General features: G+C 49.8%; 4 protein-coding genes across 7 annotated transcripts; 1 reads left to right on the top strand and 3 right to left on the bottom strand.

The window, feature by feature from the left end:
- Positions 1–2,830: 2,830 nt before the first annotated feature.
- Positions 2,831–8,070, top strand: LOC112882587 (65-kDa microtubule-associated protein 6-like). The gene is made up of 12 exons (XM_025947669.1): positions 2,831–3,483; positions 4,193–4,396; positions 4,732–4,989; positions 5,326–5,541; positions 5,626–5,781; positions 5,872–6,031; positions 6,129–6,280; positions 6,465–6,552; positions 6,629–6,702; positions 7,138–7,212; positions 7,298–7,644; positions 7,747–8,070. Exons 1-11 carry the CDS (start codon positions 3,409–3,411, stop codon positions 7,628–7,630), a joined length of 1,791 nt encoding a protein of 596 aa, XP_025803454.1. The 5' UTR covers positions 2,831–3,408; the 3' UTR covers positions 7,631–7,644; positions 7,747–8,070.
- A 1,011-nt stretch (positions 8,071–9,081) lies between these two features.
- LOC112879290 lies at positions 9,082–11,868 on the bottom strand. Of its 4 annotated transcripts, none has more exons than XM_025943509.1 (6): positions 11,508–11,868; positions 11,322–11,389; positions 11,063–11,214; positions 10,910–10,991; positions 9,901–10,021; positions 9,082–9,537 (listed from the first exon to the last, which is right to left on the bottom strand). In XM_025943509.1, exons 1-5 carry the CDS (start codon positions 11,545–11,547, stop codon positions 9,908–9,910), a joined length of 456 nt encoding a protein of 151 aa, XP_025799294.1. In that variant the 5' UTR covers positions 11,548–11,868; the 3' UTR covers positions 9,082–9,537; positions 9,901–9,907. The 4 variants fall into 4 exon arrangements, with proteins under 4 accessions (XP_025799294.1, XP_025799293.1, XP_025799295.1 ...); XM_025943508.1 differs by having other exon boundaries at positions 9,082–9,534; XM_025943510.1 differs by having other exon boundaries at positions 9,901–9,907.
- Positions 11,869–12,534: 666 nt separating this feature from the next.
- LOC112879508 (putative clathrin assembly protein At1g25240) lies at positions 12,535–13,725 on the bottom strand. The gene has a single exon (XM_025943774.1). It carries the CDS (start codon positions 13,723–13,725, stop codon positions 12,535–12,537), a length of 1,191 nt encoding a protein of 396 aa, XP_025799559.1.
- A 10,374-nt stretch (positions 13,726–24,099) lies between these two features.
- LOC112882696 (protein indeterminate-domain 16-like) lies at positions 24,100–27,535 on the bottom strand. The gene is made up of 3 exons (XM_025947813.1): positions 26,964–27,535; positions 26,420–26,822; positions 24,100–25,495 (listed from the first exon to the last, which is right to left on the bottom strand). The coding sequence occupies exons 1-3, from the start codon at positions 27,097–27,099 to the stop codon at positions 24,541–24,543; spliced, it is 1,494 nt and encodes a 497-aa protein (XP_025803598.1). The 5' UTR covers positions 27,100–27,535; the 3' UTR covers positions 24,100–24,540.
- Positions 27,536–27,814: the final 279 nt, after the last annotated feature.

Raw genomic sequence — 27,814 nt, 5'->3', positions numbered from 1 at the left:
TCCACTGATTCGCGAACCAAACACCCCCAAAACGTGAATGGAATGGCTCCGTTCCACTTCGCTCTTGAACCAAACGCTACCTTAATTTGCACCGGGCGGATCGTGCGTGAGCATCATCAGCGCGGCTCGACTCACACGTCACGCCACTGGAGGGTTGGAGGTGGGCTAGCTGCGGCCCTGATACACAGATGGTGAATCGCACAGAATTCAGCGAAACGGAGACTCCAAAATTTGAGCCCTTCCACCGTCAGGTTCCGAAAGGGAAAACTCCTCCGCAGAACAGACAAGAGCATCCCAGCAGCTCCGCTGAGGCATTCTGTACGTGCAGATAGATGATGGCCCATCCACCGCCGCGATTAGGCAATCATTTGCGCATCCGGGCCGTCCGTGCGCGAGCTCCGAATCCATCCATGGCTTCGTGGGCACCGCCAATCTGCGGTAGTGTCCACACTCCATACGGATAGGCCATGGGTTCATGAACGGATAAGGGGGAGCACTCACCATAATGGCGCAGCCTTCGGCAGCACACCTGATGGCCTGATTGAGATGCCTGCAGGCTGCAGCCTGCAACCTCCTAGAGCCCTAGTCGTAGTAGCGGGCTACTAGCTAAGGACAGGCCGGGGACACCGCTCGTCAGTTGAGATCACGGTCGGCTTCGCCTCGCTCGCGCTTTGGCGTCTTGCTTCGCCGGTTCCGGGTTGGGCCTGGGACAGCTTCGCCTTTAATCATGTCATCCTAATTGACTCCAAATTCAGCCGGCATCTTTCACTTTGTCGTGGCAAAAGTAAACTAAGCGGAGGCGGACACTAGGCACTTAGGCAGGCACCAGCAGACAAACAGAACACAGAACTCGATTCCTCTTTCCATCAGGAAAAACAAAGTCCAAAGTTCACCAAGTTTTTTTAATGCAGTAATATAACTATTACAGTAAGAGAGAGAGAGAGAGAGAGAGAGAGAGAATACTGAACAAATGGCCATGTTTACATCAAGATGCTAAGCAGTACTAGGGATTGTGACCCTTATCCTCACGAGTCATGCCATGCAAATATGCAATGGAAGCAGTAGAGCAGACGACGGCATCCGGAGCCAGTAGTCCAGTACATGCTACGCGACGCGGCCCCGTCCCGAGTAGGGTCGCTGTGGGCGGGCGGGCGTTCGGTCCGGCGTCAACCTCAAGCGCCTGCCCTCATCGCGTTGGAATGCGCAGCCCATCCTCCTCCTCCTCAGCTCCCTCCCTCTGCCCCAATCATCCGCGCTGACGTCGACGCGCATGATCAGTCGGGCAGACCTACCTAATCCGGCTCCCACGCCCAACCGAGCCTGCAAACGCTTCCACCAGTATGCTAACTGCTAAGCAAGCACTCGCGAGCTGCTCTGTAGGAGGATTAACGACCTAGAGCATCACGCGTCTCTGCTGCATTGCCTGACGAAGGTTCATCGGCGAGTACGTTGACCTGAATCTGCTGCTGCAGATGGATGGAAGCAACGGACGCAGCTGAGATCTGCTGAAGGAAGCCGGGATTTGACTCCCGGGGCTCAATAATGCTCGTGATAGTGATCCTGCACCTGTGGATTGTGCGTAATGAAGTACTGGGCTGTGATAGTGATCCGGTACCTGTAGACAAAACAAGCAACTAGCAAGTACAAGCTCGTGTGGAGGAATGGACAGCATTATGGGAGGGGCCGAGCTAGGGAGGTTAACTCCAGGAATTTTGGCAGGCATTTCGTAGCTAGAGAACTGTGCAGCGCAGCCACCACGCGTGATCGAGTTGGGGCTGCTGCGTTGCAGGATTGCGGATGCCTTTCGGGGCGCGCCGTCTTGCATGCCCCCAGGACGGGAAGATGCCGTACCTGAAGAGGTAGCAGCAGCAGTGTCACATGATACCATGCGTATCTCGTCCGTCGCCACATCAAGACGCCGGGTGTGCCGTCAGGGGGATTCAGTGACCTTCTCTGCAACTTGCAGCTCACCACCTCCTCCTTTCTATAAGGTGTTCGGTTCGTGTTGATTTATTTTAAATCTCGTTACATCGAATATTTGATATTAAATATAGACTAATGATAAAATAAATTCTAAAATCCTAAACTTATTTGCGAGATGAATCTATTAAACCTAATTAATCCGTGATTAGTTCATATGATGCTACAGTAAACCTATGCTAATTATGAATTAATTAGACTTAATAGATTCGTCTCGTGAATAAGCCTAGACTTATGCGGTTAGTTTTACAATTAGCTTATATTTAATTTTTATAATTGAGATCGAAATATTCGATGTGATATGGCTTAAAATAAGTTCAGGAACCAAACACCGCCTTTGTTTGCTCTTCGTAGAAGTTGCAGGCAACCTTTTTTTCAAAAAAACAGAAGTTGCAAAGCTAGTACTGGCCCTGGCCATAAAAATAGGCTTTTTCAGAATTTTTGCCGGTACGGATGTTACCTTAGGATCAGAGGATCAAGAAAAATTAACTGGTACATCAGACAGATTGTCAAAAGAAAAACCTCGCAATTGGTAGAGGTGTCTGGCAAGTACTAGTACGCCACAACATTATGCCCGTGTTAAGTGGGTATTCTTATACAAAACTGTGAGCGTACTGACAGCACTGTAGCGTTCATGGTAATTAGGATATGACCTGTTCCATCCATGGCAGTATGGTGCGCCAGCATTTCCCATTTGATACATTTTTTTAGTTTAAGATCGCTACCGAAACCACATCAGTTGGAATAGTTTGGGCAAAAGTTTGAGGGAATCTTGCATGCACAGCACAGGTGCACACCTTACCACACCATTAAATAACTGAAAACAAAGGCCACCCTCCGTTGTTGCCTCTACCCTCCACCACCTCTTATTCTCTTCTCAGTTCTCAGTGCTATGGCTCACTCCCAACCTGCACCAACATAAAGAAGTAAAGAGCCTCCCTAACCACCTAGCACCAGCGAGAATAGGGAGAAAGAGAGCCTGCAAAATTCTCATACAGATACACAGTCTCTCTCTCTCTCTCAACCTTCTCTTCCTCCATTCCACCATTTCTCCCACCTCTGATCCGTTCATGTAGCAACCAGAAAAGCAGCAAAAAGGAGGCGGAGATGGCTTAATTGCCGCTTAAAACTCCCAAAACCACCATGAAAAAGAGCTTCTTTGGCCCCTAGGTTGCTGGCATTTCGTGTCTCTTTTTCCGTCACCTGCTCGTATTGCTTTCTCTCATCCCAAGGCGACGAGGGAATAGGAAGCTAGAAAGCTCACCTGCAGCTTTGCTCATGGCCTAGCTCAGGCCGTAGCTGAACGCCTATGTGTCAGGGAGCCTGAATCCTGTCCGGTCCTTTCACTTCTTCCTCCTCGCTCTTCCTTGTGGTGTCTTGCTGGTCTCTGGAGAGTGGAGAGCGGAAGTCTCCAGCGCTTGGTCTTCAATGGTGGGCGTAGGCGCTGGCCTGGGCTTGGTCATGGAAGGTACCAGCTGTGGTGCTCTGCTCAAGGAGCTTCAGGTATTCATCTTGCTGTAGAAATTCGTTTTTGCAATTTCTTCCTCGCTCTGTTTCTCTTTTCTTAAATGTCGATGTTAATCTTCGTATTTCTCGATTCACTCGTGTGTTTGGTTAATTCTTCCTCTTTGCTCTTCTTCGGGTTTTATCGCTTTTGCTGGGCGAAAATTTGCATTTCTGCAGATTTTAGCGCCATTTTTGGCATTTTTCAGTTGTTAGTCGGCTAGAATCTCTGTGCTTAGGTTTCTTTCATGGTTTCAGAGAGCTGCTTGCTCTTTCCTTCCTGGGGCTACACTTGTCACAGAAAAGTGCAAAATTTTCTGCTCCTTGAGTTATGCACGACGATTTCTCGTGCAATCATCTCCTTTTCTGGGTGGTGAACTGGTGAATTCCTTGATGCAGTGCAGTGGCTTTATTGTGGATGGCTCTCCCTTTTCACCTTTCTGGTTCTTCAGCAGCCCAAAAGGCAATACTGGTTGGCTCTAGTGCAGCAGGCAGTTAAGATGTGACAATAGTTACTCTTTTAACCTAATCGGGCTTTTACTGTGCACCTTTACAAATTAATATGCTATTGCTTAGTATCAGGCCGTACTAACCAAAATGCTCTGAAACTGATGTGCTATTTTATCTGTATTTAGTTTAACTCTACAACTATTTTGATCATAAGGTTGTGTTTGACCATAACTCATGCAATGTTGTTTCTTGCAATCAGCAAATTTGGGCAGAGGTAGGAGAAAGTGAGGTTGAGAAAAACAAGGTGTTGCTGGACATCGAAAGAGAGTGCTTGGAAGTCTACCGCAGGAAGGTGGACGATGCCAATCGGGCTAGGGTCCAGCTGCACCAGTCAGTGGCTGCCAAAGAGGCTGAAGTTGCATCTCTGATGGCAACTCTAGGGGAGCACAAGCTGTACATGAAGGTATACAACCATACATGGTGATGAACTGATGGTGACGCACTAATTAGGTTGGTTGCGTAAGGGCATGCATGATTTGCTTCCTGTTGAAGTGGATATGAATTGTAGATATATGTTATATGAAGCCTCCAAGGAGACTTGATTTTCAAGAATCCTGAAGGTTCTCTTTACAGCTAGGCCGCTAGGGAAGTACTCGGGCTTCAGTTTCCACATTACCAATGTTACTCAGTAGTTTGCATTCCACTATATTCTGCAGAGTTTAGTTTATTGACAGACGAAATACAGCTCTTGTGTAGTGCGATGTGTGATCGAGAAATGATTTTTCAACACTTGTGCAGAAAGACAAGGGCATTGTATCGCTCAAGGAACAACTCGCCGCTGTCGTTCCAGTATTGGAGAACTTGAAATGCGAGAAAGAGGAAAGGATCAAACAGTTCTCTGACATTCGATCGCAGATCGATAAGATCCGCTTTGAGTTAAGCGAATATAATGATCAGGGTGATAACGAGAGCAGTCTTGCTGAGGATCAACATGACTTGTCAACAAGGAAGCTCAACAGTTACCAAGCACAGCTTCGTGCCCTTCAGAAAGATAAGGTATACATCCTGAATCTGACCGTCTGCTTTTCTTAAGATTTTGGTATTGGTATTGCATAGTTGGTAGAGTTAGCAGAGGTGCGTCTTCTGAGTGCTCTGGAAAAGTGAATACCTAATACAGATGCTAAAGAAGACTTGGTTGGTCTTTAAACTTTTTTCACATTTTCACTGACAAAAATATACATTTCTAATATAGTGTATTTTAATTCTATAGAGTTGAAGTTTGTCTAATTCTCTGCAGCTAGGAACCCTTTTAGTTCTTTTAGGAACGCATGCAACTTTCACAATTTCTCAGTGCTTCATATTTACTTCTGATCCTTGTTTGCAAATTTTCAGTCTGAGCGCCTTCGCAAGGTTCTGGAGTATATAAATGAAGTGCACTCTTTATGTATAGTCCTTGGAATCAATTTTGGAACTACTGTAAATGAAATTCATCCTAGTTTACATCAGAATGGTGTTGAGCAATCCAGAAACATCAGCGATAGCACACTGGATGGCCTTGCTAGTACTATATCCAAGCTAAAAGCAGAACGGAAGTCTCGAATCCAGAAGGTCGTTTCAAGATTCCTTTCTTCCCGGTTTTAAGTTAATGTTAATTGTTCGTAACACATATTTCAAATGATCCATTGCTGACAGATGAGAGAGACGATGGAATCACTGTGCCAACTCTGGAAGCTTATGGACTCGCCTGAGGAAGAGAAGCGGCAATTTAGCAAAGTAATGAGCGTTCTCATATTACCAGAGGAGGGAATCACATCATCTGGCGTTCTCTCCCAGGAAATAATCGATAAGGTTCAATCTCTTTGTTGTTGTTCACTGTTCAGGTCTTTAAACGTTGTTCCCAGCCTACTGTAGTCATTCATGTTTTCATTTCTCATGCAGATGGAAGCTGAAGTTGAGAGGTTAACAAAACTAAAAACCAGCAGACTGAAGGATATTGTCATGAAAAGGAGGAGAGAATTAGAAGAGATCTGCCAAAATGCACACATAGAACCTGATGTCAGCACGGCCCCTGAACAAACTGATGCTCTGATCGATTCTGGTTGTTCTTTATCCATCTTGCTCTGCTGCTACATTCACATGTCTCATGCGGTTTTTTTTAATACAAATAATGACATTCTTGTGCCTGTTCCATCCAGGCCTCATCGACCCCTCTGAGCTCCTGGCAAATATTGAGTCACAGATATTAAAAGCAAAAGAAGAGTCCCTTAGCCGAAAAGATATAATGGACAGGATAAATAAGTGGATCGCTGCTTGTGATGAAGAGGCTTGGCTTGAAGAATATAACCAGGTACTGTAAACATCTCTAGAATGGAATTAGAATGCTTCACATACCTCGTACGTCCGCAAATAGTAACTAATTCAGTGTAGGTGGAAAGAAGGAACCACTTACGAAGCACTGACCATTTTCATTTTTCATGAGGAACATGTAATAAATTAAACCATGAAAAAATGACACCAAAGAGCTTATGCAGGACCCAAAGCGGTATAGTGCTGGAAGGGGTGCTCACATAAACCTTAAGCGGGCCGAAAAGGCACGGATTTTGGTCACAAAAATCCCAAGTAAGTTTCAATTCGAGTGTTATAGTATTATGTATAGATTCCAGTTTCTTCAATGCATGACCCAGAATTTTCAAAGGTATGGTGGACAACCTGATAAACCGGACCTTTGCTTGGGAAAACGCAAGAAATAAACCCTTTCTCTATGATGGGGTAAGTGCAAAATTGGATGACCAATAGCATGCATGCTTCTTCTTAGGGTGTGTTCGTTTTCTGCGGCCTAAAGTTTAGAGGGGTCACATCAAAGAGAATCTTGTCATTTAGAAGTATTAAATAAAGTTTAATTACAAAACTAATTGCAGAACCCTAGTGCTAATTCGCGAGACGAATCTAATGAGGTATATTAGTCCATGATTAGCGGATGATTACTGTAGCATCACTGTGGCAAATTATGGATTAATTAGGCTCATTAAATTTGTCTCGCGAATTAGCAACCAGCTGTGCAAAAAAATTTATAAACAGATTTTATTTAATACTTCTAAATAGCAAGATTCTCTTTGATGTGATGGGTCTAAAGTTTAGAGGGTAGGAAACGAACAGTGCCTTAGTTATTTGATTAACTTGTTGATTTGCATGCTATTTTAATAGGGGCGCCTAATATCTGTTCTTGAAGAGTACAGACTTAGCCGGCAACAGAAAGAAGAGGAAAAACGACGATACCGGGTAGAAATGCTTACGAATTACCCTTGTTGATTGCAAAAAATTTCTTAAATGATATGAACTTTTACTGAGTTTTGCATCCTTGCAGGACCAGAAGAAGTTGGAGAGCATCCTACTCGCAGAGAAAGAAGCGATTTTTGGCTCTAAACCAACCCCAAAGAGGACGAGCAGCTTAAATAGGAAGACAAATGGGTACCGGCCAAATGGAAACGCTAATGGACTCAAGACTCCAACTCCTCGGCGATCATCTCTTGGCAGTGCTACTCCTGAGCTTCTGACGCCCAGATCGTACTCTGGCCACAATAGATACTTTGGTGATTTGAGGCGGCTATCAACTTCTCATCTGAACTTCGGTGATGATTCGCTGTCAACATTTACATCCATCAGTGGCTCTGAACCGGAATCCCCTTCTCTTGGATGAACTCCATACTGCTGGTACTATTCCAGAATTAAGATGCATTGCTTTTTAGTTTTAACAGCCTTGGGCAATTATCACTGATTTAACTAAATAGTTCCTGTTATTTTTTTCCCTCACAGGATGATTGGATGATCTGATTAGCCAAGTATTGAGTATTGTAAATGGAGAGCACTATAGTATGTACATTCCTGATGTTATATATCTAGCTCGGATTTGACTACTAAGTATTGGGTTGGTAGACTTGGTTTGGGTTGGGTTTGGAGTTGAATTGTTTCAAGCCGTTGGCTCTGTAGATTGACGATTAGGCGAAAGATGTAGGGAGTGATTTGGATTTGGGCAGTCAGCCCAGCTGTAACATATCATAACTTATGCGATTGGCTTGTGTGCTGCAGCCTTGACCAAGGGCTATGAAAAATCTATGTACAGATTCTAGTGCTCCAGTACTCCTTGTGTGCCCCGATGTGCATCTTGAGCTCGCATGCTGCGAAGAACAATGAAGATAAACACACAGTCCGTTTCTTTCATATGCATGCATGCTTCTTTTCTTGAATCATATGCTTGCCTGGTACGTGTGATCCTAGGCATCGGGGAATGAACTCTTTGGATCATATGGCTCTAAATACGATGGGAATGGATGGAGATGTGAACTTCGAGACGAACATATTGCATAAGCTTCAATGGCAATGGCATCATGACACCGCCTTTTCCTATCACTTTCTAATTAATTCTTGAATCGATCATAAGGATCAACATTATTCGATCACAAGGCATAATCGTAGCCGAGCATCAAATTTTGGAAGCACTGGCAGCAAACTTACCTTTTTTTTTTCAACAATGGAAATGAGAGGATTATGAAAGAGAGTGCCTGGAGGAATAACACATCTTTATCGTGACATTTTGGTACAATGAATTGTGTCTATCCATGTCCTCGAATCACAACCGAGATCAAATATAAATGTGCACATTATGTCAATAAACCAGTACTTATTGCACGAAACATTGACAATTTGGAGTGCAGGGTGATCGGTTCACCTTTTCTTCCATAACTCTCTCGCATACCGCTTTTTTTTATATACTTTTGTATCATGCTTGGATCTGTAAATTGCATATTCCAAATCGAGTAGCTAGCTGCAGACCAAACACTCTCCAAAGGGATAAGCAGAAATGAATCAGGATTTAGGAGACTGACCCTTCAGTAATATTTTCACATTGGTACAGACGTGCAGCATTGCAATTTCATCCGGAAATTAATGACATCACGGAAAGTGCACCGTTCTCCTAATGTATGTTGAATTGGCTCCCTTCGAATTTTGCAGCCTTCCATGATTAGCAAAACATGTAAGTTGTATTTTGCAGCTCAACGGTAGACCTGTATCTTGATAAGGACTCACCAACTCAATACTAACGAGAAATCAGAGTGAAAGGCTTGTCAACACTACAAAGTGGGCAGCACATCTGGGGGAAAAAAATTTCTTCAGATCCTAGATGATGGACCAGCAAGTTACAAGCAAGTCTGTCTAACACAAAAAGGAAGTTACAAATCACCACGCACAAATCTCTCCAGGATGTGCCCTTTCTGTGCTAAATCAGAACTCAAGTTTTAACTAGACCTATTTACTTGTTCCACAGAGAACAATACCATTTTTTTAACTTCTGAAACCAGGTATCTCCCTTTTAAATGCTATAATGAGCATCTGCATCACATCAGCACCTGTTGCGGAGCATCTGTTTCGATCTTCTCAATCCTCTCAAAATAACATGGTACACTGGGACAAGATCCACCTCCCCCCTAGCTCCAGTCTGCATAACATCGCTGACCCCTTCGACAACAAGAGCTTGCATTACAGCTGCAGTGCCTGCTACTATCTTGTCCAGCTAAATCATATCAAAGCAATAGGCAGATATTCCTGCTGATCAATGAATCACAAGTCAGTAAATCAACAGCGTGCTATACAGCAACACTTAAATTCGTGTAAGAACCTGCAGGTCAGTCAGTATAACTGCAAGATGTGGTCCTTAAAGATCAATTCGCCCGATGTAGTAAGTTTGATGGCATACATAAGGCATTGCAAATATTTGTAATTACTTCTTCAGAAGAATAATATGAATGGCAAGGGACTGCACTAGCAATACGCAAAATCCAAGAAAAAATATCATCAGTTTAACTACTAAATTTATCATTTATAAGAGACTAGAGCACCTGCATTCTGATATTAAATGTACTATGGACGAGGGTTGTAAAAGAATTGGGTCTAAGGAAAGAAGTAACATACCGTTATTCTAGGAAGATTTTCGAAGTAGCAAGGCCAGCACGTAGCAAAGGGCAGCATCAATAGTTGACAATGCAACAATAAACAAAAGTACCAGTACAAGAGTAAGTGTAGACGTCTTCAGCTGCCAATGATGATGATTTGATTAAATCAAGAGGTAAGTAAAGATTCTTTGATGCAGCTGCTTTATTTTTTTTTAAAAAAAACTACTGCATAAAATCATCACAATAAGGTGGCTAATGCCCTCCCCTGCACTTCAAGGACAGAAAAAACATTAATCACCCAAAACTCTAAAACGAACTAGTTACTCCTATACTCCAGTCCTAGCCATGCCCTACTAGACAGAGTCAAAAGAATTGCACAGGATTGGCCCCAATGCCGGTTCTATAATTACTTAATTAGAATTTGAATGTGAAGCTATTAAAAATGCATCTGGAAGTCGGTTAAAATCTGCCTTGCCCATCTACTATGCATATGGATACGGCATACCAATAAATTCAAGACTCAGAGAGAAAACTGACACAGATAAATCTAGTGAAAAATAGAATCATGAATTCAGGATAGGGACAGAATTTAGCACTTCATCGAGAAAGGCATAAGAACAACGAAAACTTTAGCCCTTTACTGAAAATAAACACATATCGACACTTCTTGGTTGAAGGTAATTCAGGTTATGTATCAAATTTTATCCACATTTCATTCATCAATTAGATTGCTGCCCTTTTGATTTTATACCATGGTCAAAAGAAAAAAAATGTCCACTCCAATCTGAATAACAATCTATAGCTTCAGACTGCCATCATAGTTTGCCAGTTAGTTTAGGCTGTTTAGCACGTGCTCCTACACAACATCAGCTGCAGGCTGCAAATCCAACACAATCCGACAAGCTCAAATTGCATCTTCCTTGTCTCTACTGATATACTAACCTAATACTGGCACAAAATTACAATGTCTAGCAATGTATCATGGAAACTTTCTAACATCTCAACAAGGTCCAATGCAAGGGGCATACCGTGTTTCGAAGGCCTGGCCACTCTAGGTGCTTCAGTTGCCTAGGCTGCTCAGCTAAGAAAGCTACCAATCCCTTCAAACCCCTAACAATACAAAGGAACAGAATTCAATTTCACATTCGGACAGAGCAACCAGGGGGGAAATCCACACTTACACAGCGAGGTCTCTGAACACTGCCAACCAAAGCGGTTCATCATCATCAATCTGGTACTCAGTGGCCCGCTGACGTCCATGATCCGACACAGCCGCACATTTTTGGAGGCTGGCAGGAGCAAATCGGTGACCACCAGACTGCCGCTTGGCGACCTAAAATGCAAACCATGTAACCTAATTACATCGGGAAACATGATAAAGAACAGGAGGAGCAGGGTGTAATTGGTTCTAGCCTTCTAGGGCCATTGAAGATAGAGCACCTTGAGAAGTGGAGGGCTCCTGCGGCAGTATAACGGAGCCGGGCTGCGCAGCGGGAGCATAGACCAACCTGGGAACGACGGAAATTTGAGGGGAAGAGTAACGAATTAGGCAAGCAAGAGAGACGATAAATCACCCCGGGGGGGGGGGGGGGGGGGGGGGGGGTGCTAGTCTTGAGCGGTTGCAACCTGCGAGCGGAGCCAGCGCGCCTGCCGCTGGAGCAGCCATCCTCCCGGGAACCTTGATGCCAAGCCGCGGGGACGGAACGCTCCGGTGGAGACGGGGATGCTTGGGGCCGGCCGAGAGGATGGGAGTTTGAGGGGCACCGGTGCGATACAAGATCAGAATCAGATGCGCCGCCGTTAAGCCACTGCCTCCGTCGGGCTAGCTGCCGTTTCCCCTTCCGACGCCGGTCTCCAACGAGGCGAGCCGCGGCGCAGGGTCCGGTCCGGCTCCGGCGGGTGTGCGGCGCGGGCACCGGGCAGGCAGCAGGCAGACCGCACACGACGGTGGCCAGTGGCCTTGATTCCTGCCGTCCTCCCGCGGATTGGGCCGAGACGGGCGTACAACAATATTTCGGGTTATGAATGGGTCCGCTTAAGGCGGGACGGCTCGTGGTGAAATGGGCTGAGGGAAGTATTAAGAAGATTCAACCGAATGGAAGTTCCGGCCCATGCACGCTGCATTTCTATTCCAATCCATTTTCCATTTTTTTTTGCTTAAGTTCAAGAATTGAAAATGGGTTTGGAGACCTAGCAACTACGATCCAATTTTTCAGAAATACGTAAAAGTTAGTTTGAATAATCGGAAGTTATGAAATTTCGTTACAGGTAAAGTATTTATTAGTTTTCTTTAAGTTTTTTCTTGAGAAAAAGAAAATATTTCCTAGAATTCCAAAATAAGAAAATAGCAGTACAAAGCAATTTAACCTAGAATTTAATTTTCCTGGTACAGAAATCTCATTAGCAGTATAAAAGCACGTACGCTCAGTAACACGCTAGGACCAGAGAGGCAGTTAATGATCTCCAGTAAATTGAATGTACTGGCTAGCAGACGAACAAACACTGGATCCAGAACTGAAAACCGAGTCAAGTTGCTATTTTACACAGCTTGCAATTCCGTATGGTGACAAATTAGCAATCGCTTCTAAGCTTTTTAATCCGCCGTGCGCACACAAGAAACTGCAAGAAGATTCATCCTCGCCATTGCGCCAGGTCAGAAAAGCTCGATCAAGTTCCCGCTTTCCCGGAGGTCCAACGGCGCGGCGACGATGGGGTTCCAGTGATTACCGACGTGCCCCGTACTTCCCCCGCCGCAGGTGACGGCGCCAGTGCTTGATTTCTCCTCTTCGAACGCCACCCATTCCGTCGTCACCACCGTGGTGATCGTCGACGCTGACCCCGCGGCGTCCTTCGTCACGTCAGCCGGCGCCGTACCCTCCACCTCGGCCTCGTCACTGCCATCGTCCTGGGCGTCGCCCATGAGGATCCCCTCGAGGTGCCGGACGTCGTCGTCCTTCAAGCCCACGAACGCCGCCGGGAGCTTGCGGGCGTTGACCACGCCGAGCCCGCGGCACAGCTCGAAGTAGGACGAGAGCTGCGCGCTCTGCTCCGCCGCCCGCCAGAGCATCTTCACCCCCGCCGCGGTGGCAGCCTTGCGCAACGGCGGCTTCGCCGGCCCGGTAACGCCGCTGACGAGGAACCGCGCGATGCCGGTGGATATCTCGCCGAACACCTGGAAGATCTCGACGAGGGCGCAGTCCATGGCCTCGAGGATGAGCGGCACCTCCATGCCGTCCGCGTACGGGCGGATTTGCAGGAGCAGCTCCAGCAGGAACTGCCGCTTTGCTATCCGGTCGAGCAGGGTCATTTGGTAGCCGGAGCACTCAGCGTCGACGCCGTCGTCGGTGTCTTCCTGCGCCGCGAAGAGGGAGCGGTAGTCCAGGAAGCGGAAGTACGCGCGCACGAAGGCGGAGAAGGCCTGGGACCTGGCCGACGACGAGGACGAGGAGCGGTCACGGAAGTCGGCGAGCTCGAAGGGGACGCGCCCGTTGCGGGCCGCGGGCGGCGCGAGGCCGGAGCGGAGGAGCAGGCCGTGCGCGACCATGAGCGCCTTGAGCGCCACGACCCAGCACCGCGTCCGCCGCGCGCGGCGCGCCAGCGCCCACATGGCGGGCCGCAGGGACGAGGGCGACGTGCGCGCCCACGCGAACACCCGCGCGGCGCTCCCGTAGTCCATCCACCGGTCCTCGTGGCTGGTGGCCCGGATCACGGCCGCCTCCAGCTCCCGGTGGTGCCACGCCCACGGCCCGGGCCGGCGCGGACGCAGGCGCACCAGGAGCAGGCTCCTCCTGTCCTTGAGCGCCGCGGCGGCGCGGCGCCACCACTGCCGCACGGACGTCATCATCGCGGGTCCCCGCGCCTTGCCTCCTCACCTGCGTCCTCGTCACCGCCGGCCTCGCGGGCCGGCCGTGGCGGCACGGCGGGGTCAATGCGGTTGAGGATGATCGCCAGCTCTCGCGGCCATTTGTTGACAACTTGGAAAAATTGAAACCAGAGACAGAAGAGAGAGAGGTGTGCCAAGAATGGCCGGCATGAACGCAACGTTTTCATGAGCAAGAACGTGAGCATAAAGGTAATCGTGAACGGCCACCAGGTCAAAAATTCTAAATTTCGCCGGATCTAGGCTTGCCCGCGGAAAACAGGCAACCAGCCTACTTTGCCTACTTGGTGATTTTGGTAATCTTGGATGGCGATCTTTTTGCCAGATCTCAATGCTTACCGGGCAAGGGGTACCAAACCAAATGGAGCTCGTCACTGACAGTCCCGGCCGCTGTTCTTCAGCTGCTGACAGCTAGCCTTGTTTCGTCCGTTGCGCATGCATTGACTTAGTTCTTCCTACTACTGTTCCACGCATGACGACCGGCCGGCTGCTGTTTTGATCAAGACACGCCATTACTCGTCCTTGCAGATCCCATTGAAGGAGAAGGAACCAAAACGCATTTAGAACTAGTGACGACTACACCGGCCATGCTTATCATCAGTGTCTTCAACGCGGGGCAAGCAAGGCCAAGGACAGACGACACAGAGGAGAGACGAGACGTAGAAAGGCAGCTGCGTGCCCAGAAACCAACGCCTGCCTCTGCCAGCCCCACGAGCGAGCTCGCCCTGAATTCATTGCGACATGCAGACGAGAGGACGCAGCGGCCGGTAGCGCTGCTTGGCTGCTTGCACGGCGGTCGGTGACCGGACGCCCTCGCCAAAAAACCCGCACGGGATCGAGCTGCCAGCCGGCCGGCCGACGCGTCCCTGCGCGCGGCTGTTACTCTCGCCACCTGAGGAAAAGTTGCTTAGGTTGCTCGTGGGCTACTGGAAATGGGAAGCACTGAAACGATGGCGTGGAAGTACTGGGGCGAAGAAAGCTCGCCTGAAGTCTGAACTCTGAAGAAAGGCATCGATGAACGCCAACCAGTAATCAGCGATTCAGCAACGCATGCATGCGTCGATACGGCTATAAGCATCGACCATCAGAAGCTTGTCCATGTGTACTGTCGTTGCATCATTGCATTGATCCATGAAAAATAGGATGGCAAATAATGAAAGAATTTGGGAAATATATATGAATAGAATAAGATCATGTTTGAATTCCTTGGGAATTACCTATGATGTCCACAAGTTTGGACTTTGGAACTCCACCTGGATTGAATGTTTCACAAATATAACTAAAAGGGCATATGTATATGAACAAAAATAGTTCTAAGTGAAGGAATTGATGAGAGGCACGTGATGATATTAAAAGGGAAGCCAACATTGTTAACTTCAACTTTGACCTATAAAGACCATGGGACGAACCCATAATTTTAGGTGGTTAATGTTTTTTTAAAGAAACTAATGGTCAATTTCAAACTTTGAATATATATATATATATATCATATATTCCTCAATAGCTAGTATCTACTCCATCCGTTCCAAATTATAGATCATTTCAGCAAATCTAGATATATAGTTTTTCTACGTATCTAGACATAACGTATCGTGTATATCTAGGAGCGTAGCAAAAGCTACGCATCTAGATTTGCCAAAACGACATGCAATTTAGAACGGAGGGAATATCTTTTATATAAACTATATCCAATTCCTAAATCTAGACTACAACTCCCACACCCACGCACTTTTTGCCTACTATGTACATCATCGACACAACAATCGTTATCCTCCACTTCAGCTCTCGCCTCTTAATTATCACCACACATATACGAGTGTCGGCTTCCGACTACAATGGCTGCAGAAGCACCTTTGTCGTTGCCCATTGCCCTACTCTTGCAATGCTACATTCTATGCTGACTCTGCCATTGCCTATTGGGGTGCCCCACCCCGATCAGTACACGATGGGACAATAATACATAACCTTCATTAGTCTCGGTTAGAAGCCGGATTTAGTCTCGGTTTCCCAACCGGGACCGGCTATCCGGGACTAATATGTCCGATGTTTTTGTCCCGGCGCCTATTCAACCGGGACTAATATAGTTTTTTTAAAAAGTCAGCTCGCCGGCTCCCGTACACGAGCCAGCTTCCAAATATTTCTCCAAATTGCAACTATAAAATCAATTACAATTACAAATTAATCCTTCACAAGATCAATTACTACCACAAAATCATTCACAAATCAATCTGGCCACATATACATATTTGAAAAAAAACAATCCATCCACGCTGCCGCTCGCCAGGGCCAAGCCGAGTGGGATCTAGCTGCGCCTCCCGCCGGGGCCTGGCCAGACCGCCAGCACCGCCCCCACCGAGGCCAGGCCTAGCAGGGTCTAGCCGCGCCGCCCACCACTGCTCTCGTGAGGAGGAAGAAGGGAGGAGATGGACAGTTTCCCCCACGCGTCGGCCGCAACCGCTCCCGCCCGCCACCGCTTCCATGCGCGAGGAAGAAGGGAGGGGAGGGGGCGGCATAGGAAGGGAGGACAGGGGGCGGCGGGAGAAGGTCCCACGCACCGGCCGCTGGGGTCCCGCACGCCCGCCGGCCGCCGCTGTCCCGCGCCGCTGCTCCTATGTGCCCGGTGCCGCTCTCGTGCGCGAGGAAGATGGGAGGGGTGGGGGCAGCGGAGGAAGGGTGGAGAAGGGGTTGCGGGGGAAGGCCCCACGTGCCAGCTGCCAAGATCCCGCACGCCCACCGCGCGCCGGCCGCTGCTCGCACGTGCCCCCCGTTGCTCCCGTGTGCGAGGAAGAAGGGAGGGGAGGCGGTGGTGGAGGAAGAAGGAAGGGGCGGTGGAGATGAGGAGAGCAACCAGAGGATAAGGATGGGGAGAGAGGAGAGGATAAGTACGGGGAGAGTGACTGAGTGGTGAAGATAAGGAGGGAGAGAGAGGGAGTTGGAGAATGAAATAAAAAAAGAGATCGTGCGTTGGCAGATCGTCTTTTGTCCTAGCTGTAGATTTCGTCAGGGACTACAAGGGTATCGCAGCCTTTTGTTCCGGTTGGAGCCTCCAACCGGAACTAAAGGTAGGTTCCAACCGGGATAAAAGACCACTCTCTTCTTTCCCCGGCCTCTAGCTGTTGGACCCGGAACTAAAATCTTCATTAGTCCCGGGTCCAACAGCAGCCAAAACAAATATTAAAGATGAATGAGAGGATCTGTAGTAGTGGGAAGACGGCCAGAGAGTTGTTATTGCACAAATAACCACAAGGTTCTATTTTCTATTTAGAAAAATCAATTGGAGGATTGGAGGGATTTAGTTGCCTAAGAATAACAACCAGAGAACACCTTGAAATAGAAAGATGACACCTTCGCTTCTCCTAAAGACAATATGTTATTAGATGGTTGATATTTTTTCCTTAAGAAAAAATACCTACACCATGTAGTCCCCGATATGTGGTGTCTATCTTGTATGTAATATGTACCCTAATACCTAAATCACTACACAACAGCCCTTCCATTTCACCTCTTGATGATTGTCGCACATATTCAATGACATCAAGCATTAGCCCCCACTCCACTGTGTATGTTGTGTTGAATGACCACCAAACCACCATCCATTGCACAATTATAATGCCACGGTCCATGCTGTTTCTTTTTATATGGAATATTTGAATGCAAAAGGTTTTTGGTTGTATATTTTGACCATCAGTTCGTTTTACAAATATGTCATCAATTACTAGAACATCAATATTGTGTTATAAGACATGTTAAATTCGAATATAAGGATATAGTTTTTGTACACTAAGCAGGCACGTAATTTGACTAATATTAGTCAAACTATATGACCCCTTGTTTTACCTGCAACTTAATTTGTTCTTTCATTTTTTGTAAAATTATTACCTTTATTTTCGGAAAAATGCAACTTTTTCATATACTAAAAATGAAATATAATAATACATCCCGTAACTATAATTTTTTTAAAAAAATTGGAATATGAAATCGTGAGAAATGGAATCCCAGCTATTATGAAAATAGTAAAATCAAGACTTCTATACTGCAGTAATGTGATAAAGAATCCAGGTGGAATCCTTGCCTGAATCTCCCGTCCAAGATATGCACATTTAGGTTGGTACTACATTATATTTCCAGGCACTACTAAAAAACTATTTGTACTGACGGTCAAAATGTATTTGTGTTCGCGGTTGACACCCACCACAATCTTGTGGCAGCTTAAATCAACATTTGTGTTTTGGGGTGCACGACCGTCAGTACAAATGCATTTGTATTGGCGATCGTCTTAAGCGTCCGCCAGCACAAATCAATTTCTATCATTTTAAAACTTTAAAATGTAAAAGTGAAATGAAAAAAATATTTTCTCATTTTAGTAGGCATGCACCCAACTGCCTATCATTTGACACAAGTCCCATATTTTTTCGATATTTTTCTTAGCATATGTGCTGTACGTGCTTCGAGCCCGAGACCTCTTGCTTCGCGTGTTCCCTCCTTGCCATCGCATCTACACTAAAGACGGCAACGGGTAAAATCCGCGCGGATATCAACTTTGTAAACCCGTACCTACATGCTAAAATCCGTACCCGCATCCGCGCCCGCAACCCGTCACGGGTAGGAAACAACGCCCATACCCGCTACCTGCGGATACCTGCGTGCCCGCGGATACCTGTACCCGTGCGCAGGAGCAGGACGAAGAGCACCTGGCCTGGGCGCGGGCGTCGGGCGCCGCCGGCGCGTGGCCTGGGCGCGGCCAGCGCGGGAACCTCGACGCGGCCAGCGCAGGGCCTGGGCGCGGGCGTCGGGTGCCACCGCCGCGGGGACCTAGGCGCTGCCCTCGTCTCCTGGGACGGCAGGGCCGCGTCAGTCCTGGGAGCGGCCGTGCGCCCGTGCCCCATCCCCGTGCGCCAAATCTGAGCGGCGGGTGGCTGGGCCACGACGCGCGTCCCTGTGCCGCGCCCCCATCCCCGTGCGCCGGATTTGAGCGGTGGGTGGGGGGGCCGCGGTGCGCGTCCCTATGCCGCACTGAAGCGTCCCCTCATCCGAGGTGACTAAATGTGATACAAATATCAGTCTCAGGAGGCTGATAATACATTTATTACATCAGATGATTCATTACCGTACAAACCGTCGAGGTAGCGGGCACTGAAGCGCCACTATCAAGAGTGACAACATAAGGACTACAAGGCAAACTAAAGTGCCAATGAAATCTAAGATAACATCAGAGTCTTGCGCCATGGTAAGCTTCCTGTGAAGACCCTGAACCACAGGCAAGGTTGGGTGCAGGACGGCGACCTACTCGACGTCTTCAGGAACGAAGTTCGGATCCTCCTCTGTAAAAGCTAGGCAAGAGTGAGTACATACATACTCAACAAATCCAACCACACCCACGGAGGGGGATAATAAAGATCATGCACAGGATATATCAAGGGTAAGGCTAGGGTTCATTTGCGATAAAGCGAGGTTTTACATATGCAAGGGTTCACTTAATAAAAGAGTTTTCTCAAAATATTTCTGTAGTATTCGAATAATAAGTGGGGTTGATCCTACACAAAGGATCCAAGTTTTAATGCTACCGGACTCCACGTCCACAGTAGCTCGCGGCACAACTGCCGGACACTTTCAAAACAACTCACGCCACAAAACCAACCATCCCAAAATGTCTATTGAAGTGACCATGCCGTAACTCATCCAATACCGTGGACATAGCTATTCGAATAGATTTTACACTCTGTAGAGGTTGTACACTTTACCCATAAGTAGGATACCGCACTACGAACACCTTAGTGTCGCTGCGGATCCTAACAAAACCATTACCCACCTTAGCTGGATCTAACTAGCCAACACGGAAGCAACCGTGGGGTTAATGACCTATCAACAAAGTCATAACCGGGACATAACTCACACAGATCGTATTCCTTCTCCATGATCTTCCGTTGCTCACCAGTTCTCCTTTTGGCTAGCAGAACAACTAGTGGGGTTTATGCTAAGCCGTTGCCCACACAACGGTCGAGTGGTTGTACGATAAGTGGGTTAGGCAAGATGACACCTCAGTTCATCCTTACATTGACAAGACGGACATCTTTCAACCATGCTCAACCACAAAGGTGCAAGCTCACCTGTGGCATTTCACACAGGAAATACCGTCCATCTCATCAGATTATATCCTTCTTTTATTTTCCCAAAATCCTATTTTATCTTTTATAACACTCACACCTTTATTTTCGATAAAGCGCGTTGTGGTCATGATTAAAATATAATAAAGGGAATAAAAGATCCTAAGCATCTCTAGCAGTAGTTAACGTCCAGTAGAGCAAACCCTATATAGACATTAATCTAGGTCATCAAGGAATCATCATAGCAATCAAGGGGTGGCTATCCAACCATGTCATGCAACAATGCATTTTATAAAACAGGCCAATAGGTTGTGTTTATAAAACTAGGATAAATATGCATCAAAGGATGGGATTGGACTTGCCGTCTTCAAAGCCTTCCAAAAGCTCCTCCTCGAGGTACGGGTCTTCGGACTCCGGCTCGCGGTCCTACTCCTCCTCGGTTACACCGTCGGCTACAACACACAAACAATCACACAATAAAAATAAGGTTCGCCGACGAGCTTAAAAAAAGAGGGAAATAGAGAGCTTCGATTAAAAAAAAGAGAAGACTATAATATTTGTCGGATGTGGATCCCGAGACTTGGAGAGAATATTTGATGCGTGGTGGAGTTTGGAATCGATTCAGAACATAATGTCGCAGGAAATGGAGGGCTGCGGACTGCATAAGGAGGAAAAGTGGAGGGGGTTATGCATAAGTCTGCCTTTCTTCTTCCTCGAGACAGAACAGGAGGGGGAGGGGAACGGTAGGAGGGGGGTGGCTAGGCCATGGGCGCCGGCCCCCTGGTGCATGGCAACGCCCAGGGAGGAGGGAAAAATAGAGTGGAGGCCGAGAGGGTCCGATTCCAGCCCTCACCTCGTGCGGAGACGGTTTACGGAGGGCTGTCCACGGAGATGGGTGGTGGCCGGCAATGGTGAGCGGCGGCGGCGAGCTGCAGCGTGAGGTAGAGGAGGGGAGGTGCTGGGCGGTGTGGGCGGAGTGAGGGGCGGCTTGGTGTCTGATTTATAGGCCGAGAGGAAGAGGGGAGATGGCCGGCATGGGAGGGTCACGGGCATTGCAGAAGCCTCGCCATTAATGGCGGCCGGGATGCTCAGGGACAAGACGCAAGCTGCGAGGGCGAGGGGACGGGACGGAGACGGGCCGGCGCAGCAGCGGGCCGCACGCCGGCTTGGTGTGTACGGGCAGCAGGCACGCAGCGGCACAGCGAGTAGCAGTGGCCGCGGCGGACGTGGCGTGACGCGGGCGCCGTGATGCGAGCGCGCGTGCACGGCCAGCAATGAGGGCAGCGGCGGGTCGTGCGCTAGCCCACGCGTGCGCGCAAGGAGCGGGCTACAGCTCGAGCAGGCAGCAGGCAGCACAGGGGAGAAAAAGAAAGAGGAAGCCAGCGCAAAAAAAAAGAGTCTGGGGAAAAAGTTAGAAGAGAGAAATCAAATAGATTTAAACAAAATATGAGAAAAGAAAAGAGGGGATACGCGCGCGGCACTGACGATCGCGGCCGGGCAGGCGCACGCGGCCGACCGCGACACGATGGTGATGTAACGGGACAGCGGGGCCAGTGGAAAAGGAAAAGGGACGGGCGGCTCCGCGGAAAAAGAGGAAGAGACTCGCGATGTCGGAACGGCGGAAAATCGGGAGGTGGGCTTCGGGAGCTCAAGCGGCGGAAAAGGTTTAAAAGATTTTTAAGCGAGTGATTGGTAATGCAATTTAAATAAGATAAAAACGCGATGCCTGGGCGGAGGGAGGATGTTGGTGGCCAGCCGACGGGAGGAACAGCGGAAGGGGGCGGTGGCGCACGAGGACTCGGGGAGAAGCTTGTCGACGATGATGGGGACGGCGGTGCCAAGCCCGAGCGGCATAGCGAGGAGGGGGAAGGACCGAGGCGGCGGACAGGCCGGAGGAGGAGGAGAGGGTCGGCGGGCGGCGGCACGCAGGAAGGGGAAAGGAGGACGAAGACTGGAAAGGGGCGGCTAGGTGCGGGAGAAGGAAAGGAATGAGAAGATAGGTGAAACCCTAAATGAAGTCTATATATTAGGGGTTTAGGACCAACATGTCAGCCGCTAAATCGGGTATGGTGGGTTTGCGGATGCGGATATTATTTTTTCAAACTCATTAGCAGATATCCGTCGGGTTTAACGCTGTACCCGCGCCCGCGCCTGCGGGTATAATTGCAAACCCGTATCCGCGCCCGTCGGGTTTTGCTATCCACGGGCACGCGGATATTTTGTACTCGTTGCCATCTTTAATCTACACAGTACTTCTTGTCTTTCCAAGGTATATTATTCTTTTGGTATCACTTTTACGAATCTTATATTGTATCTTTGATACTCTAAATGATCCTAAATTAAAAAGTTATCAACTATAAAGTTTTAGATCTTGTTGAACACTACAACTTTGGTATAAAGTTCATCTTCATCCGAGGTTGTTTAAAAAATTCAAATTTTCATTTTTAAAATTAGATTTTAGAAATGTAATGAATATTTGACCTAGTAAATATAATCTCGATTGAAAATTTACCAACTACAAAATTTTTTGATCTCGTCAAACTCTATAACTTGAATATAAGGTTTGTTTTCATCTTATGTTGTCTATAATTTGGATACAAGGTTTATAATTTGATTTTAGAAATGGTAATGAATATTGGCCTAGTAAATGGTCTTGTACAACATTGTAGTTTTAGATCTCGTCGAGCTCTATAACTTTCATATAAAATTTATCTTCATCTGTCTTTATACAAAATATTTGTTTAATTTTTTCTTAAGGAAAACATACTTTGTACTGACGGTCGACATAAACGTCCGTCAGCACAAATGCCCATATTTGTGCTGGTGGTCGCTTAAGCCAACGGCCAGTACAAATCAATTTACGCTGACGGACGGTAATAGCGACCGGTAATAGCGACTGACAGCACAAATGATTTCTGTACTTAGTGAGGGTTTCAGATTCTCCTCAATAATTTGGGCTAAATAATTATCCAATAATCCAACATATGGATAGGTTTTTATCAAACACTTTACTCTACGAAGACATTATAGTACTAGCTAGTGTGTAGAGACTAGAGACTGCTACCACATTAAAAAAAAACACATTACACATGACACAGCATGCAGGAGGCGCCGCGCCCATATATTCTTCTGGCTGGGTGCAGCCCCAGCGCATATCACATGCAGCGCATTTGCGGATACGCCGGCCTCCATGCCGTGCCGGCGCGCACGCACGGATGTTCTTCCAGCTCGTCATCTAAAAAGAGCGCTTTGCTTCGCTTGGTTAGCGCGCTTTAATGGCTGCCGCATCTGCATCTGCATCTGCAATTAGCCGCATGCAGCACAGTGCCAGATGAGTGATGATCTGAGGAGCTGCCTAGCTCGTTCGGGCTTCGTACAAGTCACCTGTGGGTGTGGCCTCCATCTCCATCTCCATCCCCACCCACACGCTCACGCACACACATGCACGCATGCAGCAGGCAGCAAACGTGCAGACAATGGCAGAGGGCGCCGCGAGAGCTTTCTGCATATCTTTCAGTGCTACGAGACGGTACAGATCAGACAGGGGTATCTCTAGCCAAGACAGACAAGGGAGGCCGGCCGCGGCCTGGAGGGGGAGCTGGGGAGCGAGCTAGTAGACCGAGAAAGAAAGAAAGAAAGAAGAGAAAGCCATCCTGGCACTGAAAACCATGCGCGCGTCCGCATCTGTTTCCATGCCCATCCCTACTCCCTAGCTGGTCTCCTCCTACCCTCCTCCCTTCTCCTGCTGCAGTAGCGTTTCATCATTTCAGTTGGAGACGTCGATGCAGAGGGAGACTGTGTGCTGTGCGTCATCTCTGGCGTACATGCACCCATGATTGTGCGTGTTGTTTTGGACTACTAGTGCCATCGCTGAGCCGCAACAGTGCGCGCGGCCTGGGAGTTTTGAGATTTTCTCTCTAGTGCGCGTGGTATTTCCCGCGCCCATGGCCACCCCTCCCCAGCTCCCCTCGTGTTCCGGCCGGCGCCCGGCAGCTCGTTGTCCCCCATCAGATTCTTCCACTCGGTTCCCCACTTCCAACACCATTCCTGGCCGCTTCCATTTGGCGCCCTCCGCCCCTCGGTCCAACCGCTGCTCGAATCGGCCATGGCATGGCCTGGCCTGGCCCCTACTGGAAACGGCTGAGGCTGAGAGATCATCCCCCGGCCACTACTGTTTTATGGTCTACCAAATTAAAGATTATTCTTACTCCGAAGAATGAAAACAGATCGATGCATTGCAGTTGTTGGATTTAGTAGTGGTTGGTTGTGATCGACAAAGACCGTGCATGCATGCGATCGATCCTTATCCTTTGTAGGGTGCCTACTGAATGAATGCCTGACCTTTACAAAGGGCATCATCAACTTGCTTTTCATGCATGAGCAATGTTTTTCCAACAAGATCCAATGGGAAGCAAACACCGAAAGATTCCATGCACGTCACAGTGAGCTAGCAGCTAGCCCTCGTCTTCGTCTCCGCTTGGCTACCTCTCCTGCTGCTCACTGGACTCCAACACTAGGCAGCACCGGAGCGCGCGATCGAGCTAGCGATCTTCCATACCAGCAGCATCTGATCGATTACATCAAGCGCATGCGCCAACACGGGCGTCTCGCTGGTAAAACAGCAGGTGATTGAAAGGTAGATCAGGCAGGCTAGCTAGCTCGATCTAGCCTCTACCTAGAGGACGATGTCCATGGCCATGGCGTGCTGGCGCCGCCGCATGCTGGCGCCGTCGGCGTCCAGGGGCAGCGGCTCGTCGACCTCGGCGTCGCCGCCCTCAGTCACGACGGAGGACACGTAGCTGCAGGCGACATCGGGGGCCGCGTCGGCCAGCGGCGCCGGCCGCGCGCGGAACTTGTGGCGGCAGCCGAGGCATGTGATCTGGAGCAGCGTCGCGTTGACCTGGCGCACGGCGTGCTCGCGGAGCGCGTGCGCGCGGCTCAGCTCTACCTGCGCCTGCCGCCGCATCCGCTTGGCGCTCGCCAGCTCCTGCTCGGCCAGCTCCGCGTGCCGCCTCGCCTGCGCGCGGGCCTCATCCGCCGCTGCCTTCTCCGCCACCGCCTGCCGCAGCTGCTCCCGCGCTTCCTCCTCCTGCTTCGCCCTCGCCGCGGCCAGCGCCTCGCCGCCGCGCCCGCCCGCGTCCCCGGACCCGCCGCCGCAGACGCCGATGGACAGCTGAAGATGCATGGCGGCGGCCGCGTTGCCCCGCGAGGAGACGGCAGGCGAGCTCTGCGGGCCGCAGAACGCCGGCATTCCCGGCGCGCCACCGCCCGCGACGCTGCAGGACGGCGGCATGAGCTGCAACTCGAGGTTGTGCGTGTGCCCGCCGCGGTGGTGCTCCGACGGCGGCGTCCGCGGCGACGGGACCCGATCGAAGCGGCCGTGGAACGCGGCGGCCGTAGGGCTCGGCATCGGCGGACCGGGCCAGGCCACCGGGCTGATGACGACGTCGCTGGACGGGCTGGTGCTCGACGCGGTCCGTGACAGCGACATGGCCGGCGGCGGCGCCTGCTGCTGCGACCCGGCACTACCAGTAGCCAGGCCGCCGCCGCCGCCACCACACGCCGGCGAGGCGTCCGCCCGTGCCCGCCCGGCGGTGCAGGTGTCCTGGTGCTCTATGAAGCTCTCCACCCTGCACATTGGATGCACAGATCACCAAATTAGAGCACTAATAATCACCTCGTCTGCCAATAAGCATACATTCCCTTATCATTTGGAAAACAAAAAAAAAGATGAGAACATTTTGGCTACCAGTATCTCAGCCAGTGCAAAGGCGACCAAGGATGCGTGCATGGCCGCGTGAACTCAAGAACAAAAGCCAAGAACCAGAGAGACTTTATTGCATGTGTGAGCGTGTGAGACGACGATGAATTAACGTCACTGCCACCACGGCTAGAGGATCCAAAGAGGCCGGCCGGGGTCGGCGGTGTCAGGCGTGGACTTCTGTGCCCTGGCGCTGCCCGGGGGCTGCCGAGCGGCCGGGCATCGAGCGGCGCGCCGGCCAGCAACGCTGCCAAGCCGCTGCCTTTGCCGCTGCAGCGCGGGCACAAAGCCGGTAACCCCCCAAGCCGAAGGCAGCGGCGGCTGGCGCCTATCGGGAACACATGCGGCGGAAGGAACCCAGCAGGCACCAGCAAAGGCAAAGCTACCGAACCGAGGGATCGATGCGCCCACGCACGCACGACTACGCCCGCACGGCCCACGGAGGAGGGCGCGTTGCCCTCGGGAATTGCGCTCGGATCCACCCGCCGTTCCGGCCTCCCTTTCCTTTCCCCGTTAATGGCGCAATAGTAGCAGACATCCCAAAAGGAGAGCGGAGCCGGCGCCGGCGCCGGCAGTGCGGCACTCACTACCACGCTGTGATGTCAGCGTGGCCCGGCGTGCAGCCTCAGATGGGAGTACTCCAGCCTCAACGGCGAACGAGAAAAGAAGAAAGAAAATGAACTGGGGGAAAAAATGTCTGCGACGGTTTCAATCGATCGATTTTCTTCTACAGGAATATATTAGACGACGCTGGAAGCCAAGCAAACTAAAAGAATGATTTTCGATTACCGACCGGGAGAAGACGCGGCCGCAGTCGCAGGAGTGGCCGCGGGTGCCGCAGGTCTTGAGGTGGGCCTTGTAGTCGGAGTGGACGGCGTAGGCCTTGGAGCAGCGGGCGCAGGCCCACTGGCGGTGGCCGCTGTGCTTCCGGCGGAAGTGCTTCTTGATGCCGACGAGGTCGCCCAGCGCGTGGGAGGGGTTGTGGTGCAGGCAGCTCGGCTCCGGGCACACGAACACCCGCTTCCGCGCCGCCTCGCCGGCCTCCCGCTTCAGCAGCTTCCACGGCACCTTGTGCCGCCGCCGGTGCATCTGCAGGTTCTGGTCGCGCTGGAACCCCTGCCCGCAGATCTCGCACACGTACCGGTCCGACTCCAGCAGCGTCCGCGGCGACAGCGACACCACCTCCGCGTCAGGGTCTGCAACGCTCGGGCGGGCCGGGTTTAGTTTCTCTCTATACATGCTAATGCAGGACGGATCGATCTCGGCAGGCCGCGCATCTACGGCTAGCGAGCTTTGCTACCATGCATGTAACCAATTGGAGGGGCAGTGATTATTACCTGGTGTGCCGGCGGGCCGGCGCTTCTTCTTCGTCGTGGCGGCGGCGGCCGTGGTGGCGATCTGCAGCGAGCGGAACGGCTCCGGCGTGGCGTCGTCCGGAGGCGACCCGGCCGCGGGGGCGCAGAAGCCCAGCATGGGTGACACGAGCGAGAGCGATCTTGTGAAGAACACAGCTAGCGCTAACAACAATACTACGGAACAAGAAGAAGAAGAAGAAGGAGAGCCAGGAAATAAAATTTCCTCCCTTTCCCCAACCTCCCCAGTTGATTTGATCAGGCGAATGAGGGTGGGGATTGGATTGGCCGTATATATAGCCGCAGAGCGGCGGAGGGGAAGAAGGGATCAACAACCAGATGGGAAACAAACAAGAAACGAGGCCAAGCAAGGGAGGCGAGTACAGCTGCCGAGTAAGTACCAGTAGTATAATAATAAGAACTCGGCTTGTGCTGGGAGAGAAGGAATTATGGAGGGGGGTGGAGGTGGTAGGAAGAAGGGGTCTTGGAGTTGGCTTTTGTGGAGCTGCTACAGACACAACACCAAAGAAGAGAGGGAGGAGGGAGGAGGAGGAAGGCAGCTTTCCACACTGGCTTTAGGTTTTAGCAGCTTTCTTTGGGGTTATATGGGATGAAAGGGGAGAGTTGGTAAGTGCAATGCCGCTGGGGTTTGCATTGTGTCCTAACTGCCCTTGCAGCAGCTAGGAGTACAGGAAGACGGTGAAGATGCGCATGCATCTCAGCTCAACCGATAAAGGCCTTTTTGGAGCATGGAAAGGGAGTTTAGATGCACACACACATGTAAAGATGGATGCCTGTTTGTTTCTTTGCTTGCTTGGATGGAAGCTTGCAGTTGT

Source organism: Panicum hallii, chromosome 2, assembly GCF_002211085.1.
Source record: "Panicum hallii strain FIL2 chromosome 2, PHallii_v3.1, whole genome shotgun sequence".
NCBI classification, from domain to species: domain Eukaryota; kingdom Viridiplantae; phylum Streptophyta; class Magnoliopsida; order Poales; family Poaceae; genus Panicum; species Panicum hallii.
The sequence above is the reverse complement of the archived record's forward strand: the minus strand, read 5'-3'. Positions and strand labels throughout refer to the sequence as shown.